This window comes from Staurois parvus, unplaced genomic scaffold (genome assembly GCF_062004578.1).
Source record: "Staurois parvus isolate SC_StPar_1 unplaced genomic scaffold, SC_StPar_1.0 ptg000487l, whole genome shotgun sequence".
Taxonomy (NCBI): Eukaryota; Metazoa; Chordata; class Amphibia; order Anura; family Ranidae; genus Staurois; species Staurois parvus.
The window spans coordinates 464,977-488,205 of record NW_028318283.1 but is presented as its reverse complement, the minus strand read 5'-3'; the positions used below and the strand labels follow the sequence as shown (position 1 = coordinate 488,205).

The window sequence follows — 23,229 nt, the reverse complement described above, 5'->3', positions numbered from 1 at the left end:
CATAAAAGCCTAAACCAGCCTTTCTCAACCTTGGTAACATAGAGGAACTCTTGAAATAACTTTTTGGCTTCAGCGAACCCCTGCTAAATATTATATTTACAGCTCACAGTACATTAGTGTGATGGTCAGTGGAAAGAACGCGCCTAACATTTGTGGCCATTTGGAAAAATGACCCACCTAAAGATAGCTAAAAGGATCATTGATCAGTGATGGTTACTCATCTGAGAGGCAGAAGTTGTTTATTACCTGAGGAACCCCTAGCAACCTCTGGAGGAACCCTAGGGTTCCATGGACCCTGGTTGAGAAACCCCTGGCCCAAACTAATTTTCAAAGTGTTCCACACATTGCTACCCCTATAGAACATTTTGTTCCCAGACAGCAAAGAACAGGAATGTGTTTCATTTTGGAACCCACCCACCCCTGCTGGGACCGTGCCTGTTTTATACTTATGTTTTGCAATCATTCCTTTCTTTGTAGGGTGAGGATTATTTGAAGCACAAGGTCAGGAGCAGACCGGAAAAGTCTGAACTAACAAACATGCATATTCTACAAGGTGAGTAGCTCGGCCACAGAAAGTTAAAAAAAAAAACTATTTTAAAAATATTTTGAGTATTATTATAGCTTTTACAATGTTGTGGCCATATGCAGTCCTTATGGATTGTAGAATACATTTGAAGGAGTGGATGTTTTGGAAAGTTTCGTTTTGGATAGAGTAATGAATGTTTAAAATCCCCCTGGTATATTTTTTTTTTACCTTCTGTGTCCCCATTGAGAGATTTTTCCGAACTTCCTGTCCTAGATACATAATATGAAGTAAGTAGAAACATCTCTAAAATTTGAATTCTTATTCTGGAGAGTTCACATGACCAGGTGTCCCAATTTGAGGATTGGCCCTCACTTTTTGGTTCTGGTGAAAATTTTGGATTTTTGAAGGGAAATTTTGTAACCTGTAGATACACTATATTGCCAAAAGTATTGGCCCCGCCCTCCCAATCATGTGATTCAGGTGTTCCAATCCCCTCCATGGCCACAGATGTATAAAATCATCCCCTAGGCATGCAGACTGCTTCTCCAAACATTGGTGAAAGAATGGGTCGCTCTCAGGAGCTCAGTGACTCCAAGCGTGGTCCTGTGATAGGTGGTCACCTGTGCAATAAGTCCATCCGTGACATTTCCTGGCTACTAAATATTCCACGCTCAACTGTTAGTGGGATTATAACAAAGTGGAAGCAACTGGGAACAACAGCAACTCAGCCACCAAGTGGTAGGCCACGTCACATGACAGGGTGGGGTCAGCGCATGCTGAAGCGCACAGTGCGCAGAAGTCACCAACTGTCTGCAGAGTCAATAGCTAAAGACCTCCAAACTTCATGTGGCCTTCAGATTAGCACAACAACATTGTGTAGAGAGCTTCATGGAATGGGTTTCCATGGCCGAGCAGCTGTATCCAAGCCTTACATCACCAAGTGCAATGCAAAGCGTCGGATGCCGTGGTGTAAAGCACGCCACCACTGGACTCTAGAGCAGTGGAGATGTGTTCTCTGGAGTGACCAATCACGCTTCTCTGTCTGGCCATCCGATGGACGTGTCTGGGTTTGGCGGTTGCCAGGAGAATGGTACTTGCCTGACTGCATTGTGCCAAGTGTAAAGTTTGGTGGAGGGGGGATTATGGTGTGGGGTTGTTTTGCAGGGGTTGGGCTTGGCCCCCTAGTTCTAGTGAAGGGAAGGCGTCAGCATACCAAGACATTTTGGACAATTTCATGCTCCCAACTTTGTGGGAAGAGTTTGGGGATGGCCCCTTCCTGTTCCAACATGACTGCACACCACTGCACAAAGCAAGGTCCATAAAGACATGGAGGAGCCAGTTTGGAGTGGAGGAACTTGACTGACCTGCACAGAGTCCTGACCTCAACTCCATAGAACACTTTTGGGATGAATTAGAGTGGAGACTGCGAGCCAGGCCTCCTCCCCCGACATCAGTGCCTGACCTGACAAATGTGCTTCTGGAAGAATGGTCAAACCTTCCCATAGACACCCTCCTAAACAGAACGGTTCAGATGCAGGCGGATGTAAACGGACACATGTCCGTTTACACCAGCAGCACCATAGAGAGCAATGGAACGTCCGATCGGATCCATTTGAAAAATGGACAGACGGACCCGGTTGGTTTGCTCGTGTAAAAGGGGTCCAATACTGAAATATTTGTGAGTTATCTACTTTTCAAAGAGACCAGATTTTGCCTATCAGATTGTAAAACGGAATTTGTATCACTGAATATTTAAGAAAGTCTCAGTTTTGTCTTCCACCTAAAAAACATTTATGCTACAATGTGAGTTTTTCAAAAAACTATTTTACTGAGAATAATCAAGCATTTCCTGCATCTAGAATCATCTACTGAGGGATCAGCACAAACTGCCCAGATGAAATTAAAAAGGGCTCGCCTTGCAGATGACCTGAATGAAAGGATTGCCCTCAGGCCAGGTCCTCTAGAACTGGTGGAAAAGAACATCATTCCTCTTGAATCTACTGTGAAAGAAGCCATGAAAGGTGGGGCACGTTCTGTTTTTTGTTGAGGCCATCACGCCTCTATGAGCTTGTTGGATGTCCTATTCCAAAATTATGGCCAGTTTTTGACAACCCCCACCTCATTCCTTTGTGGCTTTAACAGCCTCCACTTTTCTGGGAATGCTTCTGAGAGAATTTGAATTGTGTTTGAGGGAATTGGTACCAATTTTGGCAAAAGAACATTTAGAAGTTCGGTACTGTTGTCTCACAGTGTATTTAGGTGCTTTATAATTACAGAGCACTTGGACATGGAGCAAGACTATCACATAGATAGTCAAGACTAGAATGTTGTAGAGGCCTATCTTGCACCTCCTGCCCAACACTCCTGAGGGTGGAGACAGAGAATTTGAAGGCAAGGAGTGGCACGAGTGCCAGAGTACCTGTCTAGTGATGTCCACTCTTTAGGTGGATTGAGCTTGTAGTCGATGCAGGTGCAGCTTGGAACCAGAGTAGAAGACTAAAACAGGACCACGAGACAGGCAGTGGTCAGCAACAACTGAGCAGCGAGGGACCAAATCGGCAGGCAGTGCAAGTCCAAGAGGCAGGCCAAAGTCAGTATCAGCTGGGCAAAGCAGTGAAGAAACAGCAGGAAAAGACAAGTCCAGTAAACAGGCCATGGTCAGAGTAATCAGAGTTGAGGCAGGGGCAGAAGCCAAGTCCAAGGGCAAGCCAGGTCGTACACAGGTAAGCAGGTCCAGCGGATCAGGTCTCAGGAACATGGGAACAAGCTGAAGACCATTCAGCAACTGCTCATAGTAACAGACCAGTTTAAAAAGGCCACTGGGGACCAACTACATCTAACATTACCCCTTCACTTGGAAGCATGAGCATGTGTGCAATACATACGCGCATGAGCAAGAGCATAGGTCTGCACTGGTCTTGTGCTGGGAACTTGTTTTGCCTTGCAAAGACAAAACATCTAGGCTATCTTAAGAACTTTTTGTACTTCAATTTGGTTATTTTTTCCAAGCAGGACCTTTACATTTGCCCAAGTTGTCCTGCATAGAGTTTCATATTTGAGTAGACCTTGAGCATTATTTTGAGAGGTAAGTAGAATCTTTCCACTCAGGAAGGTTTTGGAACTTCAAACTGCCATGTACATCTCCTCAGGATTGGTTGAGGCTCTCAAGATGAACTCCATAAAAGAATCTAGAAAGATCTTATAATTACATAATACCAGAAGGTGCTGAGGAGCACCTTAAATCATAGTAGGACTTTATACTTCACTTTGGTTTGTTTTTCCCAGCAGAACCTTTACATTTGCCCAAGTTGTCCTGCATAGGGTTTCATAGTTGAGTAGACCTTGAGCATTATTTTGACAGGAAAGTAGAATCTTTCCACTCAGGAAGGTTTTGGAACTTCAAACTGCCATGTACATCTCCTCAGGATTGGTTGAGGCTCTCAAGATGAACTCAATAAAAGAATCTAGAAAGATCTTATAATTACATAATACCAGAAGGTGTTGAGGAGCACCTCAAATCATAGTAGGACTTTGGTGTGTACGTATTTTGGGTTGTCACTTGTAAACCCTAAATTGATGTTTAATGTTTCTGCTCCTTATGCTGCAGCTATATTGCCTACATAAGATTGTGAAGTGAACAAAGGCAAGTTACTTCCAGGGGCGGACTGACCATTTGGAAACTCGGCACTGCCCAAGGGCCCGGGGTCAGTAGGGGGCCCCATGAGATGCCCCTGGTACCTTTTTCATAGGCTTTTTTGAGTTTGGGCAAGGACACAGGATCCCCTATTGAACGGGGGCCCCATGAGTTGTCAGTCCACCCCTGTTCACTTCCATCATTTTCTTTGACTTAGTAGCTGCTCTATAGAATTTTTGACCTAGATAGCTAACATGGGAGACTTAGATGTTTTAGCCAACATTGTAACCGATATAATTCAACCGTCTAAAGTGAAAAATGCTTGGAATAACATCACACTATTCCTTATTCCCTGTGGATTGTGTTTTTAAGTCAGAAAAAAAATATTTCTTCGAACATAATTTGAAAGTAATTTGGGGCTCAACGTTGCACTATGCCAACATGACTAGAGATGTTGAGCACTCAATGAACTTGGCCCTCGTTTGTAGATTTGTTCACGTTGATAAGTCCAACAATCAACATTTTTTGGGCCATTCTTTGCATTTCATACAAAATAATGATTTAAATCCGTCCCTTTGGTATTACATCTTTACTGGTCCAAACCTATAAAGCAGGATAATTTGGCTTTAACCTGTTGCATATAAAATGTTTAGACACTGAAAAGTGCAGTCTAGTTATTTGCGTAATCTGACTTGAGTGCACAGATGGGAGCCAAAAACCTAATAACTTCCAAACGGCGGGCAGCAAGGTCTACGTTTTGAGCTGGCACATATTTGAGGGCTGATATCACAGACCTATTTACCAGTTGCCTGTCAACACTCAAAGCTCTCCATCCATGAGGACAAAATGGAGTCTGGTCCAGGAAGAGAAAGATTATCCAGAGCTTGAGTCACATTTACTGCCTGGCATGGTGGTCTGTGATGGGCTTTTAAGTGTTTTAACCAAGTAAACCAAGCCCAGTTTCAGCTAACAAAAATTATGTGAACCTCGGAGTTGCATACACCTTTACAGATTTTTTTTTTTTGGGGGAAAAGAGACATTGCATTGGGCCATACTGTTATAAAGCCAAAAATATGTTCCCTCATGAATCAAAGTCAACCTCTGTCTTTCCTCTGAATCCAAGTTTGAGATTTAAAGAAAATTGTGTATCTTTTACTCATATTCTTGAAGCCACAATGGTCAAGCTAAAAAATTTCTGACAACCAGTAGTCTAGTCAGAGAGGATCTGGGTGCCATATTCCTGAAAAACAGAAGCAAAAACAACAAGAATTTGCTCAACTGCTGCAGACAAACCCTCAGGGAATAATTGCTTAGGAACGATTAGTTTTAAGAGGCCTATCTGGATCATTTGCACTTGCTTCTGGATCAAAAACAATCTGTCTAGTATTAGCAACTATCATTCTTTTCTCATCATGTCTCAGAAGCGGCTGATTGGTGCCAGATGCTTTGGCAGTTGCCCTTGGTCTACATCCAATCACCCCATTCCATATGGATAGCTTCCAGTTCTTAAGAGCTGCTACCACCATGAAAAGCTGCTTTCAGCCATATAAATACAATTATATTTTGACCTACCTATCTCTACCATAGACAGGTGAGATATCCATTTGTAAGGATTTCACTTCTCTGCACAAGTTGTGCATGTGAAATATTATGTGTACGCTATATGGCCAAAGGTGTAAGAAGATCTGACCATCACACCTACTATATGGTCAATAGTATGTAGACCCCCCTCAACATTATTGAGTTCATATTATGCTCACCCCAGTACCAGAGGTCACAGACTATAGCTTGCCTGTGTACACTCAAAGTTCTTCATCTAAAGCAGTGTTTCTCAACCTTTTGTCAGTCAAGGCACCCTTAAAAATTATGGACAGTCCCAAGCAGGGGCGGACTGACCATTTGGTGTTTAATGTTTCTGCTCCTTATGCTGCAGCTATACTGCCTACATAACATTGTGAAATGAACAAAGGCAAGTCACTTCCAGGGGCCGACTGACCATTTGGAAACTCGGGCACTGCCCGAGGGCCCGGGGTAAGTAGGGTGCCCCATGAGATGCCCCTGGTACCTTTTTCATAGGCTTTTTTGAGTTTGGGCAAGGACACAGGGGTCCCATGATCCCCTATTGCCCGGGGGCTCCATGGGTTGTCAGTCCGCCCCTGGTCCCAAGGCACCCTTTAAAATTATGAACAGTCTTGAGGCACCCCATTCTAAAATGGGGTGCCTCAAGACTGTCCATAATTTTAAAAGAGCCCCCCATTCTAAATGTGAAAAGTTTTATATAAAGCAGCAATATCCACACATGTAGGACACCTAACATTAGAGGTGATTTATTCTTCCAAAGCAAATACACTTTTGCACACTGGTACTGACTAGTTTGCCAATGTTTCTCTTCTCCCTCAATTTCTCTCCATCACTGATCTAATGTGACCCCAGCACTGATGGAAGGGGCAGGGGAGGGTCAAACTAGGATGCTGTGTAAGCAGCTGACATCCTCCTTATCAACTGATGATGTCATTGGTTGTCAGGACACCGGCAGCTAGAAGGTCGTGATGGTGCACAGTGAAAATCTGTGGCTTTGTGTAACTAAAAGGCAGGCTTGTATACAAGTTTTTGGCAATTTTTAGAGGCATTTTTAAGTTTTGGGCAAATTTTAGAGGATTTTTCCAAGGCACCACTGAAGAAACCTCAAGGCTCCCAAGGGTGCCTGGGCACCCTGGTTGAGAAAGGCTAATCTAAAGTAAAGTCCTCCAAGATACTTGGTTTGTTTTAACCAACCAAGTTGAACTGTTCTTTACAAAAATACTTCTCTCATAATTTAACTTTGTATCTCATTGTTAAAGGCAATGCAGCAAGTTACTCCAAGTCAGTGGACGCCTTTGCCTTTGAAGAAGACAGCAGCGATGACGGCTTGTCTCCAGACCAAGAGAGAAGTGATGAAATGCAGGGAAACCCATCTTCATCTCCACAAGAGACCAAACTCCCAGATGCCTCCTACTCCCCTGACTCAGTCCCAGCACAGGTAACTCTTCTCTTTGTATTTTTTAGAAGACAACAAGGTCAATGCATTTACGTTGCCTTTTCAAAGAGGATATTAACTTCATATTGCAGTCTAGTTATCTACTATACCCTACCTATCATTAACACAGGGATACGTTTATGTAGACCTACAGGACCACTAAATGACCAACCTGAGTATTTTTGGTCCCCTATGCTTTAGGCTTATGAAAATGAAAGTGGTTTCACACAGGCATGAGCAAGGTTGAGTAGATCTGGGAAAGGTTTCATCAAAGTCAAAGAACATGAAATAAAGTTTTCCTTGTGTTTTCTTTGTTTTTGGAAGTATGAGTATTGCAGTAGATGTTTCCGATCTGGAACTTGCTCAACAGTTTGAATCCCCTGGCAGAAATAATGAAAGTTTGGCATTGATATTGAAAATATGACTGATCATGGCAAAAAAAATGTATTTTATTTAGGGATGTTGATCATATGAAGCCATTTATTATCACATTTCTAAAGCATAATGATTACAGAAATCACCCAAATGGCCCAGATCACAAGTTTCCCTCCCCTGGAATGTTTGGCCTTGGTATAGACACACGGTGACACACACGGGTTACAATGGCAATTAAATTTCATAGGGATGTTTTGTGCTTTGTTCTTATGTAATTTTTTGTGTTACTATCTGAATAGTGTATTTTTATACATTGATATCTCAAGCTCCAAAACCCGATTTTGTCAATTAGGGCTGGTGGCTGTTCTGTTGTCACTTATGCTATTCGTCCTTCGATGCAACATAGTCGATGGACCATTCTGATGCACCTTAAGCTTTGTCTTTTGTTACAGATTTTGTGTATGATGTGCTACCGTCTCGGCTTGTAAACTATTGATTGCATATATCTGTCTGTAAATATGACAGAGGTTACATTGTATACTTGAAAAATTTTTCAATAAAGCTTTATTGTAAGGAAAATGGCAGTTAAAGGTTAATTTCCCACATCTGTGGCTTTTTAAATTGCAATAAGTGTCTGTGTATAAATAGTCAATGAGTTTGTTGGCTCTCACATGAATGCACTGAGCAGGCTAGATACTGAGCCATGGGGAGCAGAAAAAAACTGTCAAAAGACCTGCATAACAAGGTAATGGTATCTCTTGTTACCAAGCCAAGGTCAGGCAGACCAAGAAAGATTGCAGCCACAACTGCCAGAAGAATTGTTTGGGATACAAAGAAAGACAGACGCATGGGTAACCTCAGGAGAAATACAGGTTGCTCTGGAAAATGACAGTGTAGTTGTTTCAAGGAGCATAATACGACGATACTTGAACAAAAATTAGCTGCATGGTCGAGTTGCCAGAAAGAAGCCTTTACTGCGCCAATGCCACAAAGAAGCCCAGTGAAGCATGTCAAGGTGTTGTTGGGCATATTGTAACCGGGCCAAACATCTATGCGATGATAAATGGTTTCATATGATCACTATCCTATGATTGGCTTTGGATGATTGACTAACCTTCTCTCTCTCTTGGGACAAGCTTGGCCATAACTGTTGCTAATGACCACTTTGTCTGCATCTTTGGCTCTTTTTCTATGTTGTATCTTTTCTTTGGTTTCACTTCCAAACAGGGGCGGACTGATAACTCATGAGGCCCGTGGGCAGTAGGGGATCATGGGGCCCCATGTGTCCTCACCCACACTCAAACCACACCCAAAAACTTTATGAAAAAGCCTGTGAAAGGCATCAGGGGCAACTCATGGGACCCCCTACTGACCCAAATTCCCAAATGGTCAGTCCGCCCCTGGTCGGTGGTAGACTTTGAGCAGAGGATGGGTTTTCGTACCAATGCTGAACTTTTTTGTCCCTTACTGAAACACATCCGGCTATCGGCTCAGAGGAGAACCATGGCTGTTCTGTAAACTGTCTAGTAGAGGAGGACATCATTGTGTGGACTCCAGGTCCCTCTGTGGGACATTTCTTGGGTCCCAAACCCTACTCCATTGAAGCCATGGCTTCCATACACAATGCCCCAGGGGCCCAAATGGTCAGTCTGCCCCTGCCTCCAAAGCTTTCTCAGTTGTCAAAGTTGGGTGGGGCAAACCTAGAGAAGGTAGGCAAGCAACCCTGCCAACAAGCATTTCAATGGAAGTAGGGACTAAAACCACATGGATCTTTTTTCTCTACATGGTAAAGTACAATACATTGTACCAAAAAATGCACATGACTGCGAAATCTAAAAAAATCCTTGATTCTCGCATTAAACATATTATCTATTCCCAGTGACCCATGTGCAAGGACCAGTGAAAGGTGCCTGCTTTGGCTGGAATCGTTGGTTGCTCTGATCTCTTTCTCATTGACTATTGGGTGGACCATATGGTGAAACAAGTAGAACGTCAAAAAAATTAAAACGTTTTATTACAAACCAGAAACCAGGATACTGTAATGCATATCAGCATCTTGTCTAAATTGGAAAATGTTGATTTGCAGTCATGTATTCCTTATACTACTTAATATTAGGTACAGATGGAACATCAGGAGCCTGCTTGGAGGCCCTCGGCATAATCACTTTTTCCCTCCTAAGATCCACTCTTAATCTTTTCTGATGTAACCAAACTGACATAAACCGTTAGATCGGCCTTGTGTTTGATGGTATGATGGATGGCGGAAGGCTTCATTTTTAGCTTTGCTTAGTTTAATCATTTGTAAAGTCAATGAGTCTTATTAAAGAGTTCACCGAGAAATCTATACATCACCTTGTTTACAATGTCAGGGAGGTAGTGACATTACACAGCGCTACCAAAGGTTCCATCTTCTCCTTGTTCTTCAGATGATAGCGCTGTTCTGTGTAGGGTATCCGGGGGATTGTTATCCCACAAATGACAGGTTTTTGGCCCCCGGGCCTCCGAAGCTTCATTCCTGTGTCTTTGTTACACAGTGTACTTGGCATGGCGGCCCTCGATTTTCCAGGCAAGGAGGGCAAATGGCCAAGCTATTGTCTGCTCTGCGTGTCTAATAGTGAAGGGGGCCTAGGAAATACGACTGGCCTCGGAGGCTTGCAGGTTGCACTTCGCTCACAAGCGGGCGTCCGGGACGTTCGGGCAAAAAACTGTTTTACAACCTACTCCATGTTTTCTGTTTTAGCTGCTAAATAGGCAAAACAAAATGAGATACTGGAAAGGATGTGTGACGGCGAATACACATCGGCCCACCCACCACTGCTCGGACTCTCTGCCATAAAATCCCTTTTTATCAGATAATTATTTTCCAAAATGTACTAATTGTTATAGGATAGAAAATACCTGCACAGTCAGGAGGCATCTCCATCATTGCCAATTAATGAATATTGTATCATATGATATGAAAACTATGGACCACCCACAGCAACCCATCAGTTATATCATACAGGAGTGACATCACAGCTCTCCAGATACAGTCAGGTCCATAAATATTGGGACATCGACACAATTCTAACATTTTTGGCTCTATACACCACCACAATGGATTTGAAATGAAACGAACAAGATTTGCTTTAACTGCAGACTGTCAGCTTTAATTTGAGGGTATTCACATCCAAATCAGGTGAACGGTGTAGGAATTACAACAGTTTGCATATGTGCCTCCCACTTGTTAAGGGACCAAAAGTAATGGGACAGAATAATAATCATAAATCAAACTTTCACTTTTTAATACTTGGTTGCAAATCCTTTGCAGTCAATTACAGCCTGAAGTCTGGAACGCATAGACATCACCAGACGCTGGGTTTCATCCCTGGTGATGCTCTGCCAGGCCTCTACTGCAACTGTCTTCAGTTCCTGCTTGTTCTTGGGGCATTTTCCCTTCAGTTTTGTCTTCAGCAAGTGAAATGCTCAATCGGATTCAGGTCAGGTGATGGACTTGGCCATTGCATAACATTCCACTTATTTCCCTTAAAAAACTCTTTGGTTGCTTTTGCAGTATGCTTTGGGTCATTGTCCATCTGCACTGTGAAGCGTCCAATGAGTTGTGAAGCATTTGGCTGAATATGAGCCGATAATATTCCCGAAACACTTCACAATTCATCCGGCTGCTTTTGTCAGCAGTCACATCATCAATAAATACAAGAGAAGCAGTTCCATTGGCAGCCATACATGCCCACGCCATGACACTACCACCACCATGCTTCACTGATGAGGTGGTATGCTTAGGATCATGAGCAGTTCCTTTCCTTCTCCATACTCTTCTCTTCCCATCACTCTGGTACAAGTTGATGTTGGTCTCATCTGTCCATAGGATGTTGTTCCAGAACTGTGAAGGCTTTTTTACATGTCGTTTGGCAAACTCTAATCTGGCCTTCCTGTTTTTGAGGCTCACCAATGGTTTCCATCTTGTGGTGAACCCTCTGTATTCACTCTGGTGAAGTCTTCTCTTGATTGGTGACTTTGACACACATACACCTACCTCCTGGAGAGTGTTCTTGATCTGGCCAACTGTTGTGAAGGGTGTTTCCTTCACCAGGGAAAGAATTCTTCGCTCGTCCACCACAGTTGTTTTCCGTGGTCTTCTGGGTCTTTTGGTGTTGCTGAGCTCACCGGTGCATTCCTTCTTATTAAGAATGTTCCAAACAGTTGTTTTGGCCACGCCTAATGTTTTTGCTATCTCTCTGATGGGTTTGTTTTGTTTTTTCAGCCTAATGATGGCTTCACTGATAGTGACAGCTCTTTGGATCTCATCTTGAGAGTTGACAGCAACAGATTCCAAATGCAAATAGCACACTTGAAATTAACTCTGGACCTTTTATCTGCTCATTGTAATTGGGATTATGAGGGAATAACACACACCTGGCCATGGAACAGCTGATAAGCCAATTGTCCCATTACTTTTGGTCCCTTAACAAGTGGGAGGCACATATGCAAACTGTTGTAATTCCTACACCGTTCACCTGATTTGGATGTAAATACCCTCAAATTAAAGCTGACAGTCTGCAGTTAAAGCCCATCGTGTTTGTTTCATTTCAAATCCATTGTGGTGGTGTATAGAGCCAAAAATGTTAGAATTGTGTCCATGTCCCAATATTTATGGATCTGACTGTATATGTTACATTATACAGGAGTGACATCACCACCCTTCAGATATAAGATATATTATACAGGAGTGACATCACCGCTCTCCAGATATAAGATATATTATACGGGAGTGACATCACCGCTCTCCAGATGTATTATACGGGAGTGACATCACCGCTCTCCAGATATAAGATATATTATACAGGAGTGACATCACCGCTCTCCAGATATAAGATATATTATACAGGAGTGACATCACCGCTCTCCAGATATAAGATATATTATACAGAGTGACATCACCGCTCTCCAGATATAAGATATATTATACGGGAGTGACATCACCGCTCTCCAGATATAAGATATATTATACGGGAGTGACATCACCGCTCTCCAGATATAAGATATATTATACAAGAGTGACATCACCGCTCTCCAGATATAAGATATATTATACGGGAGTGACATCACCGCTCTCCAGATATAAGATATATTATACAGGAGTGACATCACCGCTCTCCAGATATAAGATATATTATACAGAGTGACATCACCGCTCTCCAGATATAAGATATATTATACGGGAGTGACATCACCGCTCTCCAGATATAAGATATATTATACAAGAGTGACATCACCGCTCTCCAGATATAAGATATATTATACAAGAGTGACATCACCGCTCTCCAGATATAAGATATATTATACAGGAGTGACATCACCGCTCTCCAGATATAAGATATATTATACAGAGTGACATCACCGCTCTCCAGATATAAGATATATTATACGGGAGTGACATCACCGCTCTCCAGATATAAGATATATTATACGGGAGTGACATCACCGCTCTCCAGATTTAAGATATATTATACAGGAGTGACATCACCGCTCTCCAGATATAAGATATATTATACAGGAGTGACATCACCGCTCTCCAGATATAAGATATATTATACAGGAGTGACATCACGTCCTCATTTAAATGTCTGCACTAATAATTTTTTTGTAGTTACAGTAAAGACTTTAGTAAAGGTTTCTTTCCTTGGCTGTCTCAGTAGCTAAAACTGGACAGAATTTGTAGAAATCCTGATTTACGTGAAATGTCCCCGGGAGATTTATCGTCCTTTGCCTGCCAACTGCATGTGCACTCGCAGCTTGTTCTCCGCGTACAGCCGATGTCATTTTCCAGACGCTGCGCAGATTAAGGAATTGTCGCCTCTGTCTTGTTGGTTTCCGAGTCATATTTTAAGAGCTTTCCTAGATTAGTCTGCAATGAAAACAGCCAATGAGAGGACAGACTTTAGCCTGAAGAAGTGCTGTATTAACTCTTCATAATACGGAATTCGGGAAAGTTAGATTTCAGCAGGTGCATCTATATGATCAAAACGCATGTTCTGATTCATCCCATGAAACCTGTCACATTGCTGAAATACTCTGCGCTGCTGGAGGACTCCGCTCCTTCCTCTATAACTCCTCTCCTGAAATACTCTGCACTGCTGGAGGACTCCGCTCCTTCCTCTATAACTCTCCTCTCCTGAAATACTCTGCACTGCTGGAGGACTCCGCTCCTTCCTCTATAACTCCTCTCCTGAAATACTCTGCACTGCTGGAGGACTCCGCTCCTTCCTCTATAACTCTCCTCTCCTGAAATACTCTGCTCTGCTGGAGGACTCCGCTCCTTCCTCTATAACTCTCCTCTCCTGAAATACTCTGCACTGCTGGAGGACTCCTCTCCTTCCTCTATAACTCCTCTCCTGAAATACTCTGCACTGCTGGAGGACTCCTCTCCTTCCTCTATAACTCTCCTCTCCTGAAATACTCTGCTCTGCTGGAGGACTCCGCTCCTTTCTCTATAACTCTCTCCTGAAATACTCTGCGCTGCTGGAGGACTCCGCTCCTTCCTCTATAACTCTCCTCTCCTGAAATACTCTGCACTGCCGGAGGACTCCGCTCCTTCCTCTATAACTATCCTCTCCTGAAATACTCTGCACTGCTGGAGGACTCCGCTCCTTCCTCTATAACTCTCCTCTCCTGAAATACTCTGCACTGCTGGAGGACTCCGCTCCTTCCTCTATAACTCTCCTCTCCTGAAATACTCTGCACTGCTGGAGGACTCCGCTCCTTCCTCTATAACTATCCTCTCCTGAAATACTCTGCACTGCTGGAGGACTCCGCTCCTTCCTCTATAACTCCTCTCCTGAAATACTCTGCACTGCTGGAGGACTCCGCTCCTTCCTCTATAACTCCTATCCTGAAATACTCTGCTCTGCTGGAGGACTCCGCACCTTCCTCTATAACTCCTCTCCTGAAATACTCTGCTCTGCTGGAGGACTCCGCACCTTCCTCTATAACTCCTCTCCTGAAATACTCTGCACTGCCGGAGGACTCCGCTCCTTCCTCTATAACTCTCCTCTCCTGAAATACTCTGCACTGCCGGAGGACTCCGCTCCTTCCTCTATAACTCTCCTCTCCTGAAATACTCTGCACTGCTGGAGGACTCCGCTCCTTCCTCTATAACTCTCCTCTCCTGAAATACTCTGCTCTGCTGGAGGACTCCGCACCTTCCTCTATAACTCCTCTCCTGAAATACTCTGCACTGCCGGAGGACTCCGCTCCTTCCTCTATAACTCTCCTCTCCTGAAATACTCTGCACTGCCGGAGGACTCCGCTCCTTCCTCTATAACTCCTCTCCTGAAATACTCTGCACTGCTGGAGGACTCCGCTCCTTCCTCTATAACTCTCCTCTCCTGAAATACTCTGCTCTGCTGGAGGACTTCGCTCCTTCCTCTATGACTGTCCTCTCCTGAAATACTCTGCTCTGCTGGAGGACTCCTCTCCTTCCTCTATAACTCCTCTCCTGAAATACTCTGCACTGCTGGGGGACTCCGCTCCTTCCTCTATAACTCTTCTCTCCTGAAATACTCTGCATTGCTGGGGGACTCCGCTCCTTCCTCTATAACTCTCCTCTCCTGAAATACTCTGCACTGCTGGAGGACTCCGCTCCTTCCTCTATAACTCTCCTCTCCTGAAATACTCTGCACTGCTGGAGGACTCCGCTCCTTCCTCTATAACTCCTCTCCTGAAATACTCTGCTCTGCTGGAGGACTCCGCTCCTTCCTCTATAAGTCTCTCCTGAAATACTCTGCGCTGCTGGAGGACTCCGCTCCTTCCTCTATAACTCTCCTCTCCTGAAATACTCTGCTCTGCTGGAGGACTCCGCTCCTTCCTCTATAACTCTCCTCTCCTGAAATACTCTGCTCTGCTGGAGGACTCCGCTCCTTCCTCTATAACTCTCCTCTCCTGAAATACTCTGCACTGCTGGAGGACTCCGCTCCTTCCTCTATAACTCTCCTCTCCTGAAATACTCTGCACTGCTGGAGGGCTCCGCTCCTTCCTCTATAACTCTCCTCTCCTGAAATACTCTGTACTGCTGGAGGACTCCGCTCCTTCCTCCATAACTCTCCTCTCCTGAAATACTCTGCTCTGCTGGAGGACTCCGCTACTTCCTCTATAACTCCTCTCCTGAAATACTCTGCGCTGCTGGAGGACTCCGCTCCTTCCTCTATAACTCTCCTCTCCTGAAATACTCTGCTCTGCTGGAGGACTCCGCTCCTTCCTCTATAACTCTCCTCTCCTGAAATACTCTGCTCTGCTGGAGGACTCCGCTCCTTCCTCTATAACTCTCCTCTCCTGAAATACTCTGCACTGCTGGAGGACTCCGCTCCTTCCTCTATAACTATCCTCTCCTGAAATACTCTGCTCTGCTGGAGGACTCCGCTCCTTCCTCTATAACTCTCCTCCCCTGAAATACTCTGCACTGCTGGAGGACTCCGCTCCTTCCTCTATAACTCCTCTCCTGAAATACTCTGCACTGCTGGAGGACTCCGCTCCTTCCTCTATAACTCTCCTCTCCTGAAATACTCTGCTCTGCTGGAGGACTCCGCTCCTTCCTCTATAACTCCTCTCCTGAAATACTCTGCTCTGCTGGAGGACTCCGCTCCTTCCTCTATAACTCTCCTCTCCTGAAATACTCTGCACTGCCGGAGGACTCCGCTCCTTCCTCTATAACTCCTCTCCTGAAATACTCTGCACTGCTGGAGGACTCCGCTCCTTCCTCTATAACTCCTCTCCTGAAATACTCTGCTCTGCTGGAGGACTCCGCTCCTTCCTCTATAACTCTCCTCTCCTGAAATACTCTGCACTGCTGGAGGACTCCGCTCCTTCCTCTATAACTCCTCTCCTGAAATACTCTGCACTGCTGGAGGACTCCGCTCCTTCCTCTATAACTCCTCTCCTGAAATACTCTGCACTGCTGGAGGACTCCGCTCCTTCCTCTATAACTCTCCTCTCCTGAAATACTCTGCTCTGCTGGAGGACTCCGCTCCTTCCTCTATAACTCCTCTCCTGAAATACTCTGCTCTGCTGGAGGACTCCGCTCCTTCCTCTATAACTCTCCTCTCCTGAAATACTCTGCACTGCCGGAGGACTCCGCTCCTTCCTCTATAACTCCTCTCCTGAAATACTCTGCACTGCTGGAGGACTCCGCTCCTTCCTCTATAACTCCTCTCCTGAAATACTCTGCTCTGCTGGAGGACTCCGCTCCTTCCTCTATAACTCTCCTCTCCTGAAATACTCTGCACTGCTGGAGGACTCCGCTCCTTCCTCTATAACTCCTCTCCTGAAATACTCTGCACTGCTGGAGGACTCCGCTCCTTCCTCTATAACTCCTCTCCTGAAATACTCTGCTCTGCTGGAGGACTCCGCTCTTTCCTTAAGTTAGGGTTGACGTCTACTTTAGTGCACTTGGCACACCCAGTGAATCAGTTGTAGCCAATTCAATTCCTTCTCCTTGCACCGGGTGCTGTTTTGGGACACATCAGATCTCAGTGGGTGAAAGTGATCTGAGTGAAGCCTCCAGCTCCTGAAGGCTTCCCCAAATGTTCTTTTCCAGCAAGAATATCTAGTTTCTCCCGTTCCTGGGGTGATAGAAGTCCCACAAGGTGCAGTCTACAGCTCAATTATACAACACATTACGGAGTGTTTAATTCAATCACAGCTTCATTTTGCCAGAGGAGAGCCATCTCCAGATATGGTCACTTGGATGGAGTTGGCCCTCGTTCACTTGTCATTAACTCAAAAAATCCATAAAACCAGCAAACTTCTCTCTGAACAACCGTGACATACCTTAGTAGAAGTCGGTGATATAGGACACTTCTTGTGCGCCTTCCAAGCAGCCTTGAGTAACTACAGCAGAATGGAGACAAATAGGACGATAAATAACTCTCATAAATCCCCAGAACTTCTTGCCGTGACTGTCATCTCAGACTTCTTTGGTCTAATCCCGGGGAGATGTCTGCCTGGATTGGGTGTCTCGCTGTGTGGTGGGATAAATAAGGGCATTTGGGCTAAAACCCGACATTCTCTGCTTCCAGAATCACACAAAGGAGAATGAAAAAGACTCACAGGATGTGGGCAAACCCCAAAGTCACCCTTGTCTGCACCCTGACAACCATTTGTCACCAACAGGACCTGCTGCACCCAACTCTGCGCTTGTCAAGGTAGGTGTCGCAAACTGCTTAAATGCAATGCATTATCCTTGAACTTTTTAATTTTTTTCTATAAACAAGCAAATAATAATTCCATCAAAATGTAGAAATCTTACAAAAGCCTTGTTTAGTTTGTAATTACACGTGTGCATAGGGGCGGCCATATTTGTGCGCTACGTATACCGCGCTACACAATGGCTGTGCTTAGTCGGTTAGTAGGCCAACGCATTGGAAACTATGCACTGATTTCTCAAAAGGTACTGAGAGAGACAGAAAGTATTTGACACAGTAGTGTGGGCAAGGGCGTATTCACCACAAGGCAAACAAGGCATTTGCCTAAGGCAGCATTTTTTAGGGGGGCAGTACCCCCCCCCAGGAAGAAGGGACATATGCGACATGGGGACCAGGTGTTATCCAAAAGAGGCTGCGGTCTGCTTGATGGTGTATGCAGAGCCTGACGCTGTGAAGCTGAGTGTCTTTCTCTTTGTTGCCAAAGAGAACTACCATGCCTAGCACAAATACCCTCCAATCATCTCTACTAGCACAAATACCCCCCAATCATCCCTCCTAGCACAAATACCACCCAATCATCCCTCCTAGCACAAATACCCCCCAATCATCCCTACTAGCACAAATACCCTCCAATCATCCCTCCTAGCACAAATACCCTCCAATCATCCCTACTAGCACAAATACCCCCCAATCATCCCTACTAGCACAAATACCCCCCAATCATCCCTCCTAGCACAAATACCCCCCAATCATCCCTACTAGCACAAATACCCTCCAATCATCCCTACTAGCACAAATACCCCCCAATCATCCCTACTAGCACAATCATCCCTACTAGCACGAATACCCCCCAATCATCCGTACTAGCACGAATACCCCCCAATCATCCGTACTAGCACGAATACCCCCCAATCATCCCTACTAGCACAATCATCCCTACTAGCACGAATACCCCCCAATCATCCCTACTAGCACAAATACCCCCCAATCATCCCTACTAGCACGAATACCCCCCAATCATCCGTACTAGCATGAATACCCCCCAATCATCCCTACTAGCACAAATACCCCCCAATCATCCCTACTAGCACAAATACCCCCCAATCATCCCTACTAGCACAAATACCCCCCAATCATCCCTACTAGCACAAATACCCCCCAATCATCCCTACTAGCACAAATACCCCCCAATCATCCCTACTAGCACAATCATCCCTACTAGCACGAATACCCCCCAATCATCCGTACTAGCACGAATACCCCCCAATCATCCCTACTAGCACAATCATCCCTACTAGCACGAATACCCCCCAATCATCCCTACTAGCACAAATACCCCCCAATCATCCCTACTAGCACGAATACCCCCCAATCATCCGTACTAGCATGAATACCCCCCAATCATCCCTACTAGCACGAATACCCCCCAATCATCCCTACTAGCACAAATACCCCCCAATCATCCCTCCTACCACAAATACCCCCCAATCATCCCTACTAGCACAAACTCTTCCCTCATAAAAATTCCCCTCCTAGTACAAATTCAACCCCCCACCATATCACATTTTCTAGCAAAGACCCCCCAAAACCCCTCCTAGGACACATCCTCTCCCCCCCAACACAAATCCCCTAAATCATCACTCCCAGCATGCTGCCCCAAATTTCCCCTCCTAGAGCCATTCTTACCCCCTGTCGCCCCCCTAAGTCCTCCTCCCAACACAAATCCCCTCGGCCCAATCTCCTTGTGGTGCCCCCCCCTCACCTCACATGATACCACCGTGCCCAGGGCAGCCGCCCACCCACCCCTTGTCCCAGCCCTATATACATTAATTGTGCATTTAGTTTAGTTGAAGGTATTTTCCATTTGTATCCACATCCTTCCCCTTTCCTCCTTTGGACAGTCCTGTAATTGATGCCTTTCCCCCCCCCCCCCCCATTATCAGAAATTTTTTGTTGAGATAACATGACATTTTTGGCATTTTGCTTGTGTAAATTTCATTGATTTTTGCTCCCAAAAACGACTTCACCTGAGAACGCCAAAACAATAAGGCGTGGCTAATCCCCATTTTTGTCTGAAATCAGCAGAACAAGCCTTCCACGGACGCCAAAAACCGGCACAAAAAGCCCAAAGACATTAAGCCAAAAGTGAAAAAGCTGAAGTACCACCAGTACATTCCTCCGGACCAGAAGGCAGAGAAATCTCCACCGCCCATGGACTCGGCCTACGCCCGACTCCTGCAACAGCAGCAACTCTTCCTTCAACTGCAGATCCTCAGCCAGCAGCAACAGCAACACTTCAGTTACCAGGGCATGCACCACTCACATCTCAAGTACGTCTCCACTTGGTAAAGTGTTACTAAACCCACAACAGTACAATCAGTCTGTAGATGCAGTAAAGCATGCTTGTTATACTCACTGTGGAACCTAAGGGGTTAATCCTCTGCATTGTGTAAAAAGGCTATTTGATCCTGTCTTCTCTGCTCCTCCTTTTGTTCAAATGTCCACGTCTTATCTCCTGATAAGACATACTGAACCATAGCCATTCTGCACATGCTCAATTTGGTGTGTATTGCTAGAGAGATATTTTGTTTCTTGGGAGAGTGCATGTGATCAGCACAGAGCCAATTAGCACTGTCCAGACAGAGGTCAGGGGTTTTGTATCCTCCTAGAGCAGAAAGAAACTCCTCCTTCAAGCTATAACTAGTGCTCTGCTAGACACTGAAAGAAGTCACAAGACTGCTCTAACTGCTGATGAGAAGAGGTATTTAGCAGTTTATATGTACTAAAATAATTGCATTTCCATGTTCTGTGTACTGTGGGAGACCAGATATAGTGAATGCAGGGTCCGGGGAGAGCGGATATAGTGAATGCAGGGTCCGGGGAGACCAGATATAGTGAATGCGGGGTCCGGGGAGAGCGGATATAGTGAATGCGGGGTCCAGGGAGACCAGATATAGTGAATGCAGGGTCCGGGGAGAGCGGATATAGTGAATGCGGGGTCCAGGGAGACCAGATATAGTGAATGCAGGGTCCGGGGAGAGCGGATATAGTGAATGCGGGGTCCGGGGAGACCAGATATAGTGAATGCAGGGTCCGGGGAGAGCGGATATAGTGAATGCAGGGTCCGGGGAGACCAGATATAGTGAATTCAGGGTCCGGGGAGACCAGATATAGTGAATTCAGGGTCCGGGGAGACTAGATATAGTGAATGCAGGGTCCGGGGAGACCAGATATAGTGAATGCAGGGTCCGGGGAGACCAGATATAGTGAATTCAGGGTCCGGGGAGACCGGATATAGTGAATGCAGGGTCCGGGGAGACCAGATATAGTGAATGCAGGGTCCGGGGAGACCAGATATAGTGAATGCGGGGTCCGGGGAGAGCGGATATAGTGAATGCAGGGTCTGGGGAGACCAGATATAGTGAATGCAGGGTCCGGGGAGACCAGATACAGTGAATGCGGGGTCCGGGGAGAGCAGATATAGTGAATGCAGGGTCTGGGGAGAGCGGATATAGTGAATTCAGGGTCCGGGGAGTCCAGATATAGTGAATGCAGGGTCCGGGGAGAGCGGATATAGTGAATTCAGGGTCCGGGGAGACCAGATATAGTGAATGCAGGGTCCGGGGAGAGCGGATATAGTGAATTCAGGGTCCGGGGAGACCAGATATAGTGAATGCGGGGTCCGGGTGACTGGATATAGGTGTCCGTTTATGACACAGAGAATAGTTGCGATTCAGAGGATCGCAGTTATTCTCTGGTCATTCACAGTTTATGATACTCAGGAGATCAGCGGAGAACATGTTCAGCCCTTCATTGGAGATCTGTGTTCTCCCTGCAGATTCTCCAGCCCAGAGCTGGAGAATCGGAGGAACCGCAAACTAAGCAGCGATAATTTACCTCTGCTAAGTAAACTGATCTTTTACTGTAATCTTGCGAGAATATAGTAAAAGCAGCCGTTTTCCAGCGTTTGTAGACCGTTCTCCCTTCGTTCGGAGATCTGATCTACACCGCTTCATAAAAGGCATTCATAGGAGAACTGAGCAGCGATCATTTACCGCTGGTTCATAAATGGACACCATAGTGAATGCAAGGTCCTGGGTTTAGCGACACTTTCAGTAGAATTAAAGTGATTGTAAAGGTCATTTTTATTTTTTAACAAACATGTCATACTAACCTGCTGTGTGCAGTGGTTTTGCATAGAGCAGCCATGATCCTCCTCTTCCCTGGTCCACCACCGGCGCTCCTGGCCCTTCCCTCCTGCCTAGTGCCCCTTGCTATGGGGGCACCCTAGTAGGCTTGCTCCCAAACCACTGCTTTGTGTGTCCATTGACATACAGACGTGGTTGGGCCTGCTCGGCTCATTGGCTCACTGGCTGTGATTGACAGTAGTGACAACCAATGGCTCCTGCCGCTGTCTGCCAATGAGGAGAGAGTGACCTGAGAGAGCCGAGGATCTCGTGAACAGTGCTGGATCGTGATGGTGCTCAGGTAAGTATTAGGGGGGCACTGCTGCACACAGAAGGTTTTCTACCTTCCTTGAGCCTTTACAACCGCTTTCAAGCAAGTCCATATAAATCCTCACCTAATGAGATTTCAGTTTCTCTGTGTATTGTGTATCCTAAACAACTGCCAGTTTATTTATTTTTTCTTTTCTTTCATAAAATAGTTTTTGTACCCTCTTTCATCCTTTTTTCCCATCTAAGTGTTGCTGATCTCCTCCGATCCAATTCAGCCACTTTTGTCTAGATGCATTTCAGTTGCACATTATTGCTCAGTCCTGACCGCCATCAGAAATCTGGTCCAGAGCAATGTGTGCCACTTCCAGCAGGGGAGCAAATGACAAGGAGACAACCCAGGAGTTCACCTGGGAGACAGTTGTCACCCAATAACAGGAAGTGCCAGAACAAGGACCTTCATGGCAGGGTCATCAAGTGTTTTCAAGTAACCTGCTGATTTAATTAGGTTGAAAACAGCCTTTGAAGCTACATTAGTATGTTAACCACTTCCCACCTATGCCATATGACGTCCTGGGGTTGAAATAGTTCTACCAGGATGATACCTGCCCCTGCAGGCATCATCCCGGTATCAAAATTTGAAGCCGACGATTCCTTGCATGGCAAAAGTGATTGGAGTTGCTGAACAGCCACTCGATCGCTATACCCTACAATGTATTTAAGACAAGGAACAAATAAATGCTGGCTGTACTTTGCTAAAACATCGGTTTTAGTGATATTTAATTTACAAATATTCTGCTTTCTCATAGGCAGCAAAGTGAACTAATGACCCGGAATGCCAACACGCCAACGGTCAGCAGTCCTTCGTTGTCTCCAGTAAAGACCACCTTCTGTGGCCAGTCTAACATGTCTTCCATGAAGCCAGGGCTTCTCCCGTCCAACCTGGATGACCTAAAAGTAAGTTATGATCTGTTGGCTAAAAAAAGGCAATGGGGCCAAATGTAAAATAACATTTTGAGTGTTTT

General features: G+C 45.3%; 1 protein-coding gene across 2 annotated transcripts in view; it reads left to right on the top strand.

The window, feature by feature from the left end:
- The first annotated feature begins 522 nt into the window (after positions 1-522).
- MYOCD (myocardin) overlaps positions 523-23,229 on the top strand; it is a 34,442-nt gene continuing 11,735 nt past the window's right edge. For both annotated transcript variants that reach the window (XM_089689591.1, XM_089689590.1), the window contains exons 1-6: positions 523-553; positions 2,386-2,547; positions 7,001-7,179; positions 17,625-17,750; positions 19,836-20,080; positions 23,014-23,161. In XM_089689591.1, coding sequence (XP_089545717.1) covers positions 538-553; positions 2,386-2,547; positions 7,001-7,179; positions 17,625-17,750; positions 19,836-20,080; positions 23,014-23,161 — 876 coding nt within the window. In that variant the 5' untranslated portion in view covers positions 523-537. The remainder of the gene's footprint in view (positions 554-2,385; positions 2,548-7,000; positions 7,180-17,624; positions 17,751-19,835; positions 20,081-23,013; positions 23,162-23,229) is intronic.